The sequence below is a fragment of the Salvelinus sp. IW2-2015 genome, linkage group LG28 (assembly GCF_002910315.2).
Source record: "Salvelinus sp. IW2-2015 linkage group LG28, ASM291031v2, whole genome shotgun sequence".
Taxonomy (NCBI): Eukaryota; Metazoa; Chordata; class Actinopteri; order Salmoniformes; family Salmonidae; genus Salvelinus; species Salvelinus sp. IW2-2015.
Window position 1 is genome coordinate 14,900,615 of NC_036868.1, and position 19,877 is coordinate 14,920,491.

General features: G+C 43.7%; 1 protein-coding gene across 3 annotated transcripts in view; it reads left to right on the forward strand.

Annotated features, from left to right (window-relative positions):
- Positions 1 to 1,625: 1,625 nt before the first annotated feature.
- ehd3 (EH-domain containing 3) overlaps positions 1,626 to 19,877 on the forward strand; it is a 44,273-nt gene continuing 26,021 nt past the window's right edge. For 2 of the 3 annotated variants that reach the window (XM_023973781.2, XM_023973783.2), the window contains exons 1-3: positions 1,626 to 2,430; positions 12,934 to 13,110; positions 16,529 to 16,626. In XM_023973781.2, coding sequence (XP_023829549.1) covers positions 2,204 to 2,430; positions 12,934 to 13,110; positions 16,529 to 16,626 — 502 coding nt within the window. In that variant the 5' untranslated portion in view covers positions 1,626 to 2,203. The remainder of the gene's footprint in view (positions 2,431 to 12,933; positions 13,111 to 16,528; positions 16,627 to 19,877) is intronic. The other variant, XM_023973782.2, reaches the window with a different exon arrangement.

Consider the following 19,877-nt stretch of genomic DNA (forward strand, 5'->3'; position numbering starts at 1 on the left):
ACCCACACAGACAGCTTGGTGAAGAAGGCGCAACAACTTCAACCTCAGGAAGCTGAAGAAATTTGGCTTGTCATCAAAAACACTCACAAACTTTTACAGATGCACAATCGAGAGCATCCTGTCGGGCTGTATCACCGCCTGGTACGGCAACTGCTCCGACCCACAACCGCAAGGGCAAACTACCTGCCCTCCAGGACACCTATAGCACCCGATGTCCCAGGAAGGCCAAAAAGATCATCAAGGACAACAACCACCCGAGCCACTGCCTGTTCACCCCACTATCACCCAGAAAGCGAGGTCAGTACAGGTACATTAAAGCTGGGACCGAGAGACTGAAAAACAGCTTCTATCTCAAGGCCATCAGATTGTTAAACAGCCATCACTAACATAGAGTGGCTGCTGCCAACATACAGACTCTAATCTCTTCCCATTTTAATACATTTTATAAATGGAGGTATCACTAGTCACTTTAAATAACGCCACTTTAACAAAGTCTACATATCCTACATTACTCATCTCATATGTATATACTGTATTCTATACCATCTACTGCATTTTGCCTATGCCGCACGGCCATTGCTCATCCATATATTTACATGTACATGTACATATTCTTATTCATCCCTTTACATTTGTGTGTATAAGGTAGTCGTTGTGAATTTGTTAGAATACTTGTTAGATATTACTGTACTGTCGGAACTAGAAGCACAAGCATTTCACTACACTTGCATTAACATCTGCTAACCATGTGTATGTGACCAATAAAATGTGATTTGAATTGATTTGAATGGCACACACACAATCCATGTCTCAATTGTCTCAAGGCCTAACATTCCTTCTATAACCTGTCTCCTTCCCTTCATCTACACTGATTGAATTGGATTTAACAAGTACATTTACATTACATTTAAGTCATTTAGCTGACGCTCTTATCCAGAGCGACTTACAAATTGGAAAGTAACATCAACAATGGATCATAGCTTTCACCTGTCAGTCTATGTCATGGAAAGAGCAGGTGTTCCTAATGTTTTGTACACTCAGTGTATGTCCTACTATGGTGATGGCCTTCTACCCCCTCTCTCTAAATTTGAACAAAGCTACGACTTTTGACATCACTGTAGGCTACATTCTACACTGTAGTCCTACCGTACACTTGAGACAAATTGTTGTATCCTCTCTTCAATTTGTACTTCCGTCATACCCTCCATCATTTGTGGACTGCATCATCAGAACACATTTTGTAACACTTTTGTATTTTACATTTTTATGTGAAGATTTTATTAAAATATTGTCTTAAATTTTTTATAAAAAAAGATAAATACATCAAATGACACAAGCAATATAATGTATGTGTAGGCATATGAAAATGTTGACATAGTACTTTTCTATTTTTCTTGGTAATGTACGATGCAGCTGGTGACTGATACAATGTAGCAATTTCGATGTTGTAATTACGCCTTGCTGGTTACTCTGTATTACCGCTAGAGGAGCACCAACAATGAGATAGATGCAACTGGTCCCTCATCCGCCAATATGGCGCTGCCATCACTGCCTTCAGTCGTTGTAATACTGGGTGGGGCTTTGCCAGTAGTTGGGCATTTCCTTTCGGATCAGGTTTCGTTGTCAGACAGGCATTTAAATCTGCTGCAGTAACGATGCCGGGGAAGCCAGTGACCGCACAACATTCTACGCAGCAGTAGGAATAGTGCTTTATTATAGCTATATTGTTGTTTCTTCATTTGACTCGAGAAAGGTCTATTATTTAGGACAGTATTTTGAAGCTTCAACCGCGTCAGTATTCAAATGTAAGACGAGATCACAATTTGACAGCTAAGCTTGATACGTGCATCATTTCTGAAATTCCTCTACAGCTTGAATGAAAATCGTGCATTATAGCTGTGATATGAAAATGCTCATGTAGAAATGATTTAGCATCGCTGGTATGTGTCTAGTTAATTAGCTGGCTTATAGTCGTCTGAATGCATCTGTGTCTCGTGTTTGGCTTGTAAGGACTTGGGGAACGAACGCTTCCATTGAAGGATGTGTCTGCATATAGTTTGATTGAAAGGAAAAACAAACCATCTACTAAATCAATGACAAAGAGATCCTCCGAATTATTTGTATAGAAGACTAGAATAGAAATAGAAAAATCACCAATAGAGATCTCTATAGAGTATAAGGTTGTCCATTATCGAATTGCATCATGTTCAGCTGGTTGGGTACCGATGACAGGAGGAAGAAGGATCCTGAGGTCTTTCAGACAGTCAGCGATGGCCTCAAGAAGCTCTACAAAACCAAATTGTTGCCATTGGAGGAACACTACAAATTCCACGAGTTCCACTCGCCCGCCTTAGAGGATGCCGACTTTGACAACAAACCCATGGTTCTCCTTGTGGGGCAGTATTCCACTGGAAAGACCAGCTTCATACGGTAGGTCTGTGTTTGAAATGTCACTGGTGGGTACTTTGCTTGCTGGTCAGTGGGCCAAAACACTAGTGAGTTATGGTCTGAAATGCAAACAGAGGGGACATTAAATGCATGGAAGACACACTGCATATTCACAGCTTGATGCAAAAATGAGCTTTTATTGAACAAAAAAGTTATCCTAGGGAGATTAATGTGTTCGTTTTTGGGTTGACTGGATGGGTGTCTGGGTTGCAGTTCAACCTTAGGCAGTCACAGGTCAAATATTGACACCGTACTCTGACTTGAGAAGAGGGATAACACATTCCAACAGACAAAAATGCTTTATTGGTTATATGGCATTCACCTGGTACTGTATAGATGAGTTTACAAAAATATATAAGTAGATTATGGGAATCTAGTGTTATCATATGTTATTATCATTGGTGTAAAGTACTATTTAAGTATTCTTTTTTTTGTTTTGTATCTGTACTTTTCTTTAGTATTTTATATTTTTGACAACTTTTACTTCACTACATTCCTGAAGAAAATAATATACTTTTTCCTCCTTACATTTTCCCTGATACCCAAAAGTACTCGTTACATTTTGAATGCTTAGCAGGACATTAAAATTATCCAATGTTCAAGAGAACATCCCTAGTCATCCCTACTGCCTCTGATCTGGTGGACTCACTAAACACAAGTGCTTTGTTTGTAAATTATGTCTGAGTGTTGGAGTGTGCCCCTTGCTATCCGTAAATAAAGGAAAAAACTAGTAAATTGTGCCGTCTGGGTTGCTTAATGTAAGGAATTTGAAATTATTTATGTTTACTTTTACTTTTGATACTTAAGTATATTTTTGAAATTACATTTACTTTTGGTACTTAAGTATGTTTAAAACCAAATACTTTTAGACATTTACTCAAGTAGTATTTTACTGGGTGACTTTCACTTTTACTTGAGTCATTTTCTATTAAGGTACTTTAACTCAAGTATGACAATTGGGTGCTTTTTCCACCACAGGTTATTATATGGTTATAGATATCATCCCATAATTTTCATTTTATGATTACATGTTACTCTTCTCCAGCCTCTCCAACCTAATGTGTGTTTGTGTGTGTGTGTGTGTATATGGGAAGGGTTGGGAAAATGATCAGAGGACACATTTCCATCTCATATGGACTAACGCTTCGAACACACCGACAGCGTCATTGCGCAAAATAGTACGCAGCATCATCTAGATATGTATGCAAGAAAGTTCAACATTCACCTTCTGCTACCATTTCTGTCAAGCTGTCAAAGCATACAGTTTGATGCATACGCTCTTTAAATACAACGTATGTACCACACCGAAGGCATTGAAACTGCCTCTGCAACACAATGCTGCAAGGCAAACACAGCGTTTCATTGGAAATGAATGTAATTCTGGTGTACCAAAATGCAATGCCGCTGTCGGTGTGTTCAAAGTACACTTCATGACCAAACGTTTGTGGACACCTGCTCGTTGAACATCTCATTCCAAAATCATGGGCATTAATATGGAGTTGGTCCCCCATTAGCTTCTATAACAGCCTCCACTCTTCTGGGAAGGATTTCCACTAGATGATGGAACATTGCTGCAGGGACTTGCTTCCATTCAGCCACAAGAGCATTACTGGATGGACCTCGCTTTGTGCATGGGGGCATTGTCATGCTGAAACAAGAAAGGGTTTTCCCCAAACTGTTGTCACAAGGTTGGAAGCACATACTCGTCTAGAATGTCATTGTATGCTGTAGCGTTAAGATTTCCCTTCACTAGAATTAAGGGGCCTAGCCTAAACCATGTAAAACAGCCCCAGACCATTATTCCTCCTCCACCAAACTTTACAGTTGGCACTATGCATTGGGGCAGGTAGCGTTTCTCCTGGCATCTGCCAAACCCAGATTAATCCGTCGGACTGCCAGATGGTGAAGTGTGATTCATCACCCCAGAGAACGCATTTCCACTGCTCCAGAGTCCAAAGGCAGTGAGCTTTACACCACTCCAGCCGACACTTGGCATTATGCATGGTGATCTTAGGCTTGTATGCAGCTGCTCGGCCATGGAAACCCATTTCATGTTGCTCCCGATGAATAGTTCTTGTGCTGACTGCTTCCAGAGACAATTTGGAACTCGGTAGTGAGTGTTGCGACTGAGGACATATGATTTTTACCCGCTACCCACTTCAGCACTCGGTGGTCCCATCCTGTGAGCTTGTGTGGCCTACCACTTCGCTGCTAAGCCGCTGATGCTCCTAGACATTTCCACTTCACAATAACAGCACTTACAGTTGACTGGGGCAGCTCTAGCAGGACATACATTTCACAAACTGACTTGTTGGAAAGGTGGCATCCTATGACACATTGAAAGCTCTTCAGTAAGGCCATTCTACTGCCAATGTTTGTCTATGGAGATTGCATGGCTATGTGCTCGATTTTATACACCTGTCAGCAACGGGTGTGTCTGAAATAGCCGAATTAACTAATTTTAAGTGGTGTCCACATAATTGTGGTATATATAGTGTATATCTTCTCTTATCTTACACTAATTAGCTGCATCAATTTTCCCGTGTAGTCACACCCCAAACACAGGAATGTCAGCTACTCCAATGATTTGTCTGCAAACTTGTCCACGACCATCAAACAGATCATGTTTCCATGCTAAATTCCAGCATTTCCCTATGGACTGCTTAATGGTATGCCGACCATCCCACTTAGGGCTCATCAAAGGAATACAAGGGCAGATGCAAAAACATTGGACCTAAAAGCAAGTGTTGTGGTCTCTCTGAGCCTATGACAAAGCACACTTTGTTTTGGCGATGGGCGGCCAGAATTAAATCGAGCTTCCATGCAGCGAAGGTCACACATTTGATCTAATAACGGTCACCATGACTGCCAGCCAAACATGCCAAATAAAGGACAAACACCTTAACTGAACTATGAATTAAAGTTACCCCCAGAGTAACAACATGGGAACTCTATGCATTTCTAGACTTTAACCATGTACACTGAACAATTATTTTTCCTAACATGCAACAATTTCAAAAACTTGACTGTTACAGTTCATGTAAGGAAATCAGTCAATTTAAATAAATTCATTAGGCCCAAATCTATGGATTTCACATATGCATCTGTTGGTCACAGATACCCAGAGCATGGGTCAGAAAACCAGTCAGTATCTGGTGTGACCACCATTTGCCTCATGTAGCGTGACACATCTCCTTCACATAGAGTTGATCAAACTGGTGATTGTGGCCTGTGGAATGTTGTCCCACTCCTCTTCAATGGCTGTGCGAAGTTGCTGGATATTGGCGGGAACTGGAACATGCTGTCGTACACATCGATCCAGAGCATCCCAAACATACTCAAGGGGTGAAATGTCTGGTGAGTATGCAGGCCATAGAAGAACTGAGACATTTTCAGCTTCCAGAAATTGTGTACAGATCCTTACGACATGGGGCCGTGCATTATCATGCTGAAACATGAGGTGATGGCGGCGGATTAATGGCACGACAATGAGCCTTAGGATCCTGTCATTGTATCTCTGTGCATTCAAATTGCCAACGATAAAATGCAATTGTGTTCGTTGTCCGTTGCTTATGGTTGCCCACACCATAACTCCACCACCACCATGGGGCACTGTGTTCACGATGTTGACATCAGCAAACCACTTATCCACACGACGCCGTACGTCTGCCATCTGACCGGTACAGTTGAAACCACGATTCATCCGCGAAGAGCACACTTCTCCAGCGTGTCAGTGGCCATCGAAGCTGAGCATTTGCCCACTAAAGTCGGTTACGATAGCGAACTGTAGTCAGGTCAAGACCCTGGTGAGGACGACGAGCACGCAGATGAGCTTCCCTGAGACGGTTTCTGACAGTTTGTGCAGCAATCAGCTGTCTGGGTGGCTGGTCACAGATGATCCTGCAGGTGAAGAAGCCGGATGTGGAGGTTCTGGGCTGATGTGTTTATACGTGGTCAGCGGTTGTTGGACGTTTGGCCGGTTGGACGTACTGCCAAATTCTCTAAAATGATATTGGAGGTGGCTTATGGTAGAGAAATGAACATTAAATTATTTGGCAACAGCTCTGGTGGATATTCCTGCAGTCAGCATGCTAATTGCACGCTCCCTCAAAACAAAAATCTGTTGCATTGTGTTGTGTATCCCCAGCACAAAGTGCACATGTGTAATGATCATGCCACACCTGTCAGGTGGATGGATTATCTTGGCAAAGGAGAAATGCTCGCTAACAGGGATGTAAGCAAATTTGTGCACAAATTCTGAGAGAAATAGGCTTTTTGTGTGTATGGAACATTTCTGGGATCCTTTATTTCAGCTTACGAAACATGGAACCAACACTTTACATGTTGCGTTTATATTTTTGTTCAGTGTATAATTAACTAAAATCAGATATATGTGCTGTATGGGCAAATGAAAGGCAGAAAGTAGTTGAACCTCTTATGTGTGTTGAGATGTGTAGCCTAGTACCCTTTTCCTGCTCTCTACTTGTATCATTGCCTTTGTGACATGTTTCCACATCAAACTTTACTAGTGAGACTAAGTGCATCCCTTTTGCTGTGCAGTAATGCCAGTGCATGCTAGTATTTCTCCTGCCATCCTAAGACCAATGGTGAGATGCAGTCCTCTGGTGTCACTGATTAACCCTGCTGTCTCCAACCCTCTCATCCGTTCCGTTATTGCTATAGCAACGTATAGTTACTAATAGTTTCCAGAGCGACTAGTCCAGGAGTTATAGAGAGACGTGACAAGTGCGAGACATCATTCTGGAATCATGTAGAGAATGCCCCTGGCCACGGAAAGCACTTACTGTGTAGGATCAGGTTGTAAGGTCTGAAAAGCTTTGGGGCACTCTCACTTCTTTTTAGTTTGTACTACCTAAATTAGATATTAGCTTTAGGTTGTAGTACTTATTTGCAATCAAGTTATCATATTGCAGTTATGTAATTGAATAGCAGGAGATGAGTAGAGCTTTGTTCTCATGCTTTTGCATATGTGGGTGAGAATGACAGCTGGGTGTGGGTTTATTGGTAGGGTTCTGTCTCAATCTGGCAATATGACTGATCTTAATTAGGCAGTCCTTTGAAATCCACAGTGAAACTTAAACAAATCAAAATCAAATCCAAGGTTATTTGTCACATGCCCGACCGAATACAACCTTACAGTGAAATGCTTACTTACAAGCCAATAACCAACAATGCAGTTTTAAGAAAAATAAGTGTTAAGTAAAAAAAAAAAATTAATAGATAAGTAAAAAAATAATAGTATCGAGTAATTAAACAACAGCAGTAAAATAACAATAGCGAGGCTGCAGTATATACAGGGGGTACCGGTACAGAGTCAATCGGCGGGGGCTCCGTTTAGTCGAGGTAATTTAGGTAACGTGTACATGTAGGTAGAGTTAAAGTGACCATGCATAGATAATAAACAGAGAGTAGCAGCAGTGTAAAAGAGGGGTCTGGGAAGCACTTTGATTAGCTGTTTAGGAGTCTCATGGCTTGGGGGTAGAAGCTGTTAAGAAGCCTTTTGGACCTAGACTTGGCGCTCCGGTACCGCTTGCCGTGCGGTAGCAGAGAGAACAGTCTATGACTAGGGTGGGTAGAGTCTTTGACCATTTTTAGGACCTTCCTCTGACACCGCCTGGTATAGAGGTCCTGGATGGCAGGAAGCTTGGCCCCAGTAAAGTACTGGGCTGTACACACTACCCTCTGCATTGCCTGCGGTCGGAGGCCGAGCAGTTGCCACACCAGGCAGTGAGGCATCCAGTCGGGATGCTCTCGATGGTACAGCTGTAGAACCTGAGGACCCATGCCAAATCCTTTCAGTCTTCTGAGGGGGACCATGACAGTTTGTTGGTGATATGGACACCAAGGAACTTGAAGCACTCAACCTGCTCCACTACAGCCCCGTCGATGAGAATGGGGCGTGCTCGGTCCTCCTTTTCCTGTAGTCCATAATCATCTCCTTTTGTCTTGATCACGTTGAGGGAGAGGTTGTTGTCCTGGCACTACATGGCCAGGTCTCTGATCTCCTCCCTATAGGCTGTCTCATCGTTGTCGGTGATCAGGCCTACCACTGTTGTGTCATCCGCAAACTTGATGATGGTGTTGGAGTCGTGCCTGGCCATGCAGTCAGAAGTGAACAGGGAGTACAGGAGGGACAGAGCACACACCACTGAGGGGCCCCTGTGTTGAGGATCAGCATGGCGGATGTGTTGCTACCTACCCTTACCACTATGGTGTTGAATGCTGAGCTATAGTCAATGAATAGCATTCTCACATAGGTGTTCCTTTTGTCCAGGTGGGAAAGGGCAGTGTGAAGTGCAGTAGAGATTGCATCATCTGTGCATCTGTTGGGGCGGTATGCAAATTAGAGTGGGTCTAGGGTTTCTGGGATAATGGTGTTGATGTGAGCCATGACCAGCCTTTTAAAGCACTTCATGGTTACTGACATGAGTGCTATGGGTCAGTAGTCATTTAGGCAGGTTACTTTAGTGTTCTTGGACACAGGGACTATGGTGGTCTGCTTGAAACATGTTGGTATTACAGACTCAGTCAGGGACAGGTTGAAAATGTCAGTGAATACACTTTCTAGTTGGTCAACGCATGCTCAGAGTACACGTCCTGGTAATCCGTCTGGCCCTGCGGCCTTGTGAATGTTGACCTGTTTAAAGGTCTTACTCACGCAGTCATCCGGAACAGCTGATGCTCTCATGCATGTTTCAGTGTTACTTGCCTCGTGTTTCAGTGTTACTTGCCACAGCTCGCGGCTGTGCTTCCCTTTGTAGTCTGTAATAGTTTGCAAGCCCTGCCACATCCAACGAGCATTGGAGGCGTTGTAGTATGATTCAATCTTAGTCCTGTATTGATGCTTTGCCTGTTTGATGTTTCGTCAGAGGGCATAGTGGGATTTTTTACAAGCTTCCCGCTCCTTGAAAGCGGCAGCTCTACCCTTTAGCTCAGTGCGGATGTTGCCTGTAATCCATGGCTTCTGGTTGAAGTATGTACGCACGGTCACTGTGGGTACGACGTCATCAATGCACTTATTGATGAAGCTAGTGACTGATGTGGTGTACTCCTCAATTTTTTTATTTTATTTTATTTTTTTTTACCGTTATTTTACCAGGTAAGTTGACTGAGAACACGTTCTCATTTGCAGCAACGACCTGGGGAATAGTTACAGGGGAGAGGAGGGGGATGAATGAGCCAATTGTAAACTGGGGATTATTAGGTGACCGTGATGGTTGAGGGCCAGATTGGGAATTTAGCCAGGACACCGGGGTTAACACCCCTACTCTTACGATAAGTGCCATGGGATCTTTAATGACCTCAGAGAGTCAGGACACCCGTTTAAAGTCCCATCCGAAAGACGGCACCCTACACAGAGCAGTGTCCCCAATCACTGCCCTGGGGCATTGGGATCTTTGTTTAGACCAGAGGAAAGAGTGCCTCCTACTGGCCCTCCAACACCACAACACCACACCACACAATGCCTTCGGAAGAATCATATTCCAGTCTATTCTAGCAAAACAGTCCTGTAGCTTAGCATCTGCTTGACCTGACCACTTTTTTATTGACCGAGTCAATGGTGCTTCCTGCTTTAGTTTTTGTTTGTAAGCAGGTATCAGGAGGATAGAATTATGGTCATATTTTCCAAATGTAGGGCGAGGGAGAGCTTTGTACGTGTCTCTGTGTGTGGAGTAAAGGTAATCTAGAGTTTTTGTCCCTCTGGTTGCACATTTAACATGCTGGTATAAATTAGGTAAAATGGATTTAAGTTTCCCTGCATTAAAGTCCCCGGCCACTAGGAGCGCCGCCTCTGGATGAGCATTTTCCTGTTTGCTTATGGCCGTATACAGCTCATTGAGTGCGGTCTTAGTGCCAGCATCGGTTTGTGGTGGTAAATAGACAGCTACGAAGAATATAGATGAAAATCCTCTTGGTAAATAGTGTGGACTATAGCTTGTCATGAGATACTCTACCTCAGGCGAGCAAAACCTTGAGACTTCCTTAGATTTCGTGCACCAGCTGTTGTTTACAAATATTCATAGACCGCCTCTTACCAGACGCCGCTGTTCTATCGTGCCGAAAAAGCGTAAAGCCCGCCAGCTGTATGTTATTAATGTTGTCGTTCAGCCACGACTCTGTGAAACATAAGATATTACAGTTTTTAATGTCCTGTTGGTAGGATATATACGTGATCGTAGTTTGTCTATTTTTTTCCTAATGATTGTACATTTGCTAATAGGACCGATGGTAAAGGGAGATTACACACTCACCGTCGGATCCTTACAAGGCACCCAGACCTTCGTCCCCGATATCTCTGTCTCTTTCCCCTACAAATGTAAAGAAAAGGTATTCCTCCAGTACGGGGTGAGTAATCGCTGTCCTGATATCAAGAAGCTCTTTTCGGTCATAAGACACAGTGGCAGAAACATTATGTACAAAATAAGTTACAAATAACACGAAACAACACACAATATCACAATTGTTTAGGGGATCGTAAAACAGCAGCCATCTCCTCTGGCGCTATTATAACATTCTGTAACCAGACGTGGTCGTGGTCCCTTGGTACAGACAGAGAGAGAAATCCCTGAAATGTTTCTCTGGTTGTGATTGTACCAGGCTTACGCTGAATTCCAGGTATACCAATCCCTGGACAAGATTGTATTAGATATGGATCACAGTTCACCGGATAAAAATCTCTCATCTCTGGAAGCTTTTAATATAATAATACAGATTATTTTGCTTGCGCACTCTAAAGTTTATTTTGCTAAATCATATTTTGAAGCATCATAAAGCACTGACAAAAGATTTATGCTGAATCCAGGCCATATATGTCAGTTTCAAAAGTTGGAAACGTTTGACTATTTAATCAGCTACGGTTCAGCACTGACCAAGTCAGGTGATGGCTTTGTGTTGGATTCCTATTCTGCCTGTGACGGTCATGGTTCAGTCCATTGTCAGAGTTTCCAGAGCTAGCCTCTCTAATGGCTTGGGGATAGAGGAAACTGAGAGGTGGAATGGGCTAGTTGGGCTACTCTCCATTTCTCTGTGGTTTGTGCCCTATGTGAGGCCACTGTCCTGCAGGATAGGGCCATAGGCAGCGTCTTCAGTTTCATGTGCTGTGGTGCATTATTCATAGAGGATGTGCCTATGTAGCGGCAGCAAGCAGCAGCGAAGAGTGGCAGTGAAAGAGCTAGGCCTGTGTTTGTGTGTGTGTGCTGACTCCTCAGTCCTAAGTGTTATGAAAGCACACAGGCTTAGCTCTTTCCTCTCTAGTCTGTTTCCAAACACACACACGTGCACACACACATACGCACGCACACACACACACTTGCACACACACAAGGTCATTCATTAACGTTGCCATCATGACGGACATAACACAGTCCCTCTGCCTCCCTTCATCTCACCGAAGCCTCAGTGGCAGAGCTGTGGGAAGTAGGCTTGGGCGGTATACCGTTTATACCGCACGCCGGGGTATTTCGAAATACCGATGGTATGATTTTAAATGCCGTAAATAAGAATAATAATAATAATACTTTTTTTTAAATGCGGAGGGTTGGGGGCACCAACGTCTCACGGGGGCTGCGGGGGTGCATGCTACGCCACTCCTTATAACTATAAGTTAAGAATAACTGGAACAAATCTAAGATGTGTCAAATAAATGACATGCAGCTCAGGGCTCCAGCTATTCATTTGGTTTGCTAACTATCTAGCTAAGTAGCTAGATGTCAAGACCAAGCTTCTTGGTGATAGTAGAGACATTTAATCCCCACTTGGATCAAAATCCTTGTTGCCTAAATTATTTTGTGTGTCAAAAATGTGTATACTTTTTTTAGGGGTATAGCGCCCCTTGTGTGCACTTCCGGTAATACCGTATACCCCGGTATGGTACAGAAACGGTATGACGGTATGGAAATCTAGATACCGCCCAACCCTAGTGGGAAGGATAAACATCTGGGTCTGGACAGTGAGACAATATATTCTGGCTTGTGTCAGTGCTCCTTACATCTATCGTACTAGCCAGCACTGTTGACCCACAGGGTGTGTGTCGAGTGGATACATAGAGTATCAGCTGGTTGACCTCACATCTGTTAGTGCTTTAAGTGTTGAAAGTGGTTTAAAATGACAATTTATTGCCTTGAGTAATGAATCACCAGCGAAATCTAGTATTTACGATTCAATGCATTTGTAGGATTTTGCACATTCTATAGAATTATACTAAATCTTTACAATATTACACACAAATCTYTATTTAGAAGAGATTTGACATCTGTGATATCAATTCAGACTGATTCAAGTATAAACTCTTGGACCGTGACCCTATAATTCAACATTGCTATTATTTTATTTTAAAAGATGCGTTAGTACAAGTTTGCCATGTAAAGGGCAGGTGTATAGGGGTTGTAAAGTAACATGTCAACTAAGATAGTGGACAATAAAGAAAAGCATAACCAGATATCCATGTCTCCTATTACTCCCCAGATACCTGTTGGAGCAGGATTTCCCTGGAATGCGGATCGGGCCAGAGCCCACCACAGACTCCTTCATTGCAGTGATGCATGGAGACACGGAGGGGCTGATCCCTGGCAATGCCCTGGTGGTCGACCCCAAGAAACCCTTCAGGAAGCTCAAYGCCTTCGGAAACGCCTTTCTCAACAGGTGAGACTATAACAGTCCACATGTAGTGTTTTTTATTCATCTATATCAGTAGTTCCCTTTTTATAGTCCTGTACCCCTTCAAACATTCAACCTCCAGCTGCGTACCCCCTCTAGCACCAGGGTCAGCGCACTCTCAAATGTTGTTTTTTGCCATCATTGTAGCTTGCCACACACACATCAAACGATTTGTTTATTAAACATAAGAATGAGTGGGAGTTTTTGTCACAACCTGACTCGTAGGAAGTGACAAAGAGCTCTTACAGGACCAGGGCACAAATAATAATATAATAATAATCAATAATTTTGCTCTTTATTTAACCATCTTACATATAAAACCTTATTTGTTCATCGAAAATGGTGAATAACTCACCACAGGTTAATGAGAAGGGTGTGCTTGAAAGGATGCACATAACTCTGCAATGTTGGGTTGTATTTGAGAGAGTCTGTCTTAAATCATTTTCCACGCACAGTCTGTGCCTGTATTTAGTTTTCATGCTAGTGAGGGCCGAGAATCCACTCTCACATAGGTATGTGGTTGCAAAGGGCATCAGTGTCTTAACAGCGCGATTTGCCAAGGCAGGACACTCTGAGCGCAGCCCAATCCATAAATCTGGCAGTGGCTTCTGATTAAATTACATTTTCACAGAACTGCTTGTTGCAATTTCGATGAGACTCTCTTGTTCAGATATYGGTAAGTGGACTGTAGGCAGGGCATGAAAGGTATAACGAATCCAGTTGTTTGTGTCATCCGCTTCGGGAAAGTACCTGCGTAATTTCGCACGCAACTCACTCAGGTGCTTCACTATATCACATTTGACATTGTCTATAAGCTTGAGTTCATTTTCAYACAAAAAATCATACAATGATGGAAAGACCTGTGTGTTGTCCTTGTTAATGCAGACAGAAAAGAGCTCCAATTCTTAATCATAGCCTCAATTTTGTCCCGCACATTGAATATAGTTGTGGAGAGTCCCTGTAATCCTACATTCAGATCATTCAGGCGAGAAAAAACATCTCCCAAATAGGCCAGTCGTGTGAGATACTCATCATCATTCAAGCGTTCAGACAAGTGAAAATCAGTAAAGACAACTTTAAGCTCACCTCTCAATTAAAAAAAAAAAAGTGTCAATACTTTGCCCCTTGATAACCAGTGCACTTCTGTATGATGTAAAAGCGTTACATGGTCGCTGTCCATATCATTGCATAGTGCAGAAAAGACACGAGATTTCAGAGGCCTTGCTTTAACAAAGTAAACCATTTTCACTGTCGTGTTAAAAACGTCTTTCAAGCTGTCAGGCATTCCCTTGGCAGCAAGAGCCTCTCGGTGGATACTGCAGTGTACCCAAGTGACGTCGGGAGTAACTGCTTGCACGAGCGTTACCACTCCATCTCCCTGTCATGGCTTTTGCGCCATCAGTACAGATACCAATATGAGCATCAGCTACGTTTGGCTACATATGGACCGTTAGTGGATAGAGTAATGGTTCATGTAATTGGATGTTAATTATTTGACTAGGCTACCTGTATTTGACATTGTGTTGTTATTTCACTGAACACTAGATGGTTTAAGTTTATTTTTGGCAGTGAAACGAGGATACTCAGGCGAGAAAAAAACCTCACCCAAATGTATAGCCCTGTTGGAAAATATAAATGGACTGTTTTTAAATGTGAATCACATTTTTATTTGGCGTACCCYGACGGCGTTGCGCGCATCCCAGTTTGGGAATACCTGATCTATAGAGATGGATGACTCATGTTTGTATACAGCAAATGAAAAGCGCACTGTTACTGGTTGTTTTTAGTTGCCTTATCAAAKAGGGAATGGTGAATGTTCAGTAACTTATTAGCATTGAATATCAATACTGTGCATCAAAGAAAGTTGTTTTTTGAGTTCCACATTCTAAAGGCCCCTGGGAGAAGAAGTTTTTCAAACTTGCTTTGAGTTTGCTCAAATGGCCAAAAGATTTCTCTGGAACTCTACTAGTTAGTCATGTGAGTTTCTCTGTGCTCYTGCTGAGTTTCCAATAAGTTTCAGATTACAATCTAATTTGAAATTCCAATTTGTTTTGGAATACCCCCACGCTTTGATTTATGTAGGGAAGCAATGTAAGTTGCTTAGCTTACTGATGCCAAAGTATTAAATATTTCTCAGTTGGCATGAAACTCACAGTCCTTGAGAGAAGGAAAGGGAGGGAGGCGGACTGAGTGCAGGAGCGAGAGTGAAAGTTAAGTTTAGCCTTCCTCAACTGTAGCTGTGTTTACTATGTCACAGGATGGTATCATGTCACAGGATGATATCATGCCACGAGGAGAGACCTGCTACACAAGCTCTACATTCCACCTCTGATTGAATTTCCCTCTGCTCACCGCCCAGGGTATCCCCTTTTAGTGGCAGACCGTCAGTGGGTCTGTTAACCCTTATCATTTGATGTGTGCGTGTCATACATACCTCACACCTCGCTCTGGGGTAAGGGCTCGCTGCTCACTGCTCACTGCCTTATTACCTATTAAGTGTTTCTTAATATGCTATTCATACTTTGGATCACGGGAGGTTGGAGGGAGCATCCACTGAGGGTTTCCAATATCAGCACAAGGCTTGGTCTCATTGTGTGTCCTAAGGGAGATATATTGGACGACGGGTTAGCCTAGTTGTTAGAAGCGTTGGCTAGTAACCGAAAGGTTGCAAGTTTGAATCCCTAGCTGACAAGATACAAATCTGTCGTTCTGTCCACTGAACAAGGGAGTTAACCCACTGTTCCCAGACTTGTCATTGAAAATAAGAATTTGTTCTTAACTGACTTGCCTAGCTAAATGACGGTAAAATGATGAACACATGTTTGTTGTGATGGTTTTCTGCAGGTGGCTCTGATGTTAAGTAGCAGAACAAATGTTGTTCTGCTAACTTTGTTAGGGTTCTTGGCTTCACGTTGTTAGGGTTCTTGGCTTACGGCCGCTCTTTGTTGTGCAAATCTGCAGATCATACCACAGTAAGTATACAGAAATTTGTCTTGGCTCAGAAAACAGTTTAAACAGATAATGCACGTTCCCTAAGCAAAGTGAAGACTCCAAGAGTAAAGGGTCAGCTAACATTCTGATTTATTATCAGTTGTATTTCCGACATCAGTGTCATGTTTCCACAGATAAGAAAAAGCCAATGTCACAGTTGGAACATGGTTGAATGTCAAACATTACCAGTTGCCTTTTTGAATCCTAAGACAAACTTTGTCCAAAGTGGTCAATACTTTGTTTTACATGAAGAAAACCCAACTATCTGTCTGTGTGTCTGTGTCAGTCTGGGAKTGTTTGTCTTATGTCCGTCCGACTCTTTTTCTGTGTCAGATTTGATCATGTWGGCTCTGTAATTCTTCAGTGTTGGGCTATCTAAAGTGTTTCTTAAATCTTGTCTTATGTCCTGTAGGTTTGTGTGTGCCCAGCTGCCCAACCCTGTTCTGGAGAGCATCAGTGTGATTGATACTCCTGGTATCCTGTCTGGAGAGAAGCAGAGGATCAGCAGAGGTAATGAGCGGATTGGTGACATGGTTCAGTTACTTATTAGCATGTGAATATCAATACTCGCTGCATCAAAGGAAAAGTTGTTTTTTTGAGTTCCACATTCTAAAGGCCCCTGGAGAAGAAGGTTTTTCAAACATTGCTTTGAGTTTGCTCAGAATGGCCAAAGATTTCTCTTGGAACTCTACTAGATAGTCATGTGCAGTTTCTCTGTGCTCTTGCCTGAGTTTTCCAAAAAAGTTTACAGGATTACAATCTTAATTTGAAATTCCAATTTAGTTTTGGGAATACCCCCACGCTTTGATTTATGTAGGGGAAGCAATGTAAGTTGCCTTAGCTTACTTGATGCCAAAGTATTAAAGAAATATTTTCTCAGTGGCATGAAAACTTCACAGTCCTTGAGAGAATCGGAAGGAGAGCGGAGGTGCAGGACGAGAGGGGTAGCTCCAACTAGTGTGTTTACTTCACAGGAGATCAGCAGGAGAAAATGCGAGAGACCTGCTACACAAGTCGTACATCCACTGTTTGAAATCGTACGCCCGTATCCCTTTTAAATGGAACGTATGTTTTACCCTTCTGATTTGTGTCATAACAACCACACCGCTCTGGTAAGGGTCGCTGCCCTCTCCTCCTATTACTTTTAGTGTTTTTGCTCATTTACTTATGGATCACAGGGATGGTTGGTCATGCACGGATGTTCATGCCACTGAGGTTCAAAACCTTGCACACAAGGCTTGTACTTCCATGCCTCTGTCTAGGGAATGTCTTTGGACTCGACCAGGGGTTATTCCCCTGTTTTAAGTTGGGCTAGTAACCAAGTCAAGTAAGCCTAGTGGTCATCGTGTCTGAACCCGACGGTTAACCCATGTTCCAGACTGATGATGACGATTGTTCAACATTGGACCTGCAACACTGACGGTAAAATATGAACACATGTTTTTGTATGGTTTTCTGCAGGTGCTCTGATGTTAAGTAGCAGAACAAATGTTTGTTCTGCACCTTGTTGTTAGGGTTCTTGGCTTACGGGCCGTACTCCTTTTGTTGTGCAAAATCTGCAGATCATACCACAGTAAGTATACAAGAAATTTGTCTTGGCTCAGAAAACAGTTTAAACAGATAATGCACTGTTTCCCTAAGCAAAGTGAAGACTCCAAGAGTAAAGGTTCAGCTAACATTCTGATTTATTATCAGTTGTATTTCCGACATCAGTGTTCATGTTTCCACATATAAGGAAAAAGCCAATGTCACAGTTGGAACATGGTTGAATGTCAAACATTACCAGTTGCCTTTTTTATCAATCCTAAGACAAAACTTTGTCCAAAGTGGTCAATACTTTGTTTTACATGAAGAAACCCTAACTATCTGTCTGTGTGTCTGTGTCAGTCTGGGTGTTTGTCTTATGTCCGTCCGACTCTTTTTCGTTGTGTCCAGATTTGATCATGTGTGCTCTGTAATTCTTCAGTGTTTGGGCTATCTTTAAAGTGTTTTCTTAAATCTTGTCTATGTCCTGTAGGTTTTGTGTGTGCCCAGCTGCCCAACCCTGTTCTGGAGAGCATCAGTGTTGATTGATACTCCCTGGTATCCTGTCTGGAGAGAAGCAGAGATACAGCAGAGGCTTAGGCTCTCAAACACTCTCCCTCCCTCTCAACCTCTCCCACCCCTCTCTCAACCTCTCCACCCCTCTCTCAACCTCTCCACCCCTCTCTTTTACCTCTCCACCCCCTCTCTCACACCTCTCCAACCCTCTCTTTACCTCTCCACCCGCTCTCTTTACCATCTCGCACCCCTCTCTCAACCTCTCCACCCTCTCTCAACCTCTCCACCCACTCTCTCACCCTTCTCGTCTCTAATACCTCTCCACCCCTCTCTCACCTCTCCACCCCTCTCTTTACCTCTCTCCACCTCTCTCCAACCTCTCCACCCCTCTCTTTAACTCTCCCCCTCTCTCAACCTCTCTCACTCTCAACCTCTCCACCCTCTCCCACTCTCTTTTACCTCTCCAACCCTCTTTAACCTCTCCACCCCTCTCTCTACCTTCTCCACCCCTCTCTCTACCTCTCCACCCTCTCTTTACCTCTCCACCCTCTCTCTCAAGTCACTCTCCAACCCTCTTCTCAACCTCTCCACCCCTCTCTTTACCTCTCCACGACCCTCTCTTTACCTCTCCACCCCTCTCTCCCAACCTCTCCACCCCTCTCTCAACCTCTCCACCCCTCTCTTTACCTCATCCCACCCCTCTCTCAACCCTCTCCACCCCTCTTCTTCAACCTCTTCCACCCCTCTCCACCACTCTCTTTACCTCTCCACCCCTCTCTCAACCTCTCCACCCCTCTCTTTACCTCTCCACCCCTCTCCACCTCTCCACCCCTCTCTCACTCTCCACCCTCTCTCATCCTTCCAACCCCTCTCTTTACGTCTCCACCCCTCTCTCAACCGCTCTCACCCCTCCTCAACCTCTCCACCCCTCTCTTTACCTCTCCACCCCTCATCTCAACCTCTCCACCCTCTTCTTTCACCTCTCCACCCTCTCTCTTTACCTCTCCACCCCTCCTCTCAACCTCTCCACCCCTCTTACTTCAACCTCTCCACCCTCTCTTTTACCTCTCCAACCCTCTCTTTAACCTCTCCACCTCTCTTTACCTCTCCACCCCTCTCTTAACTCTCCACCCCTCTCTCAACCTCTCCTGCCCCCTCTTTTATCCTCTCCACCCCTCTCTCAACCCTCTCCAAACCTCTCTTCTACCTCTTCACCAACCACTCTCTTGTCTCTCCACCCCCTCTCTCAACCTCTCCACCCCTCTCTCACCTCCACCCCTCTCTTTACCTCTCCAACCCTCTCTCTTTTCTCTCCACCCCTTCTCTCAACCTCTCCACCCCTCTCTTTATTCACCTACTTTACGCTCCACCCCTCTCTTTACTCTCTCCACCCCTTTCTTTACCTCTCCACCCTCTTACCTCTCCCTCCTTTACCTCGTCCAACCCTCTCTTTACCTCTTGCCCCTCTCTCAACCTCTCCACCCCTCTCTATACCAACTCACCCCTTCTTCTACCGTCTTAACCCTCTCCCACCCCTCTCTTTTACCTCTCCAACCCTCTCTTCTAACGCTCTCCACCCCTCTCTCTACTCTCCACCCCTCTCTCCAACACCTTCTCACCCTCTCTCAACTCTACCACCCCTCTCTAACACTCTCCACACCCTCTCTGTACTTCCACCTCTCCCACCCCTCTCTTTACCTCTCCACCCCTCTCTCAACCAA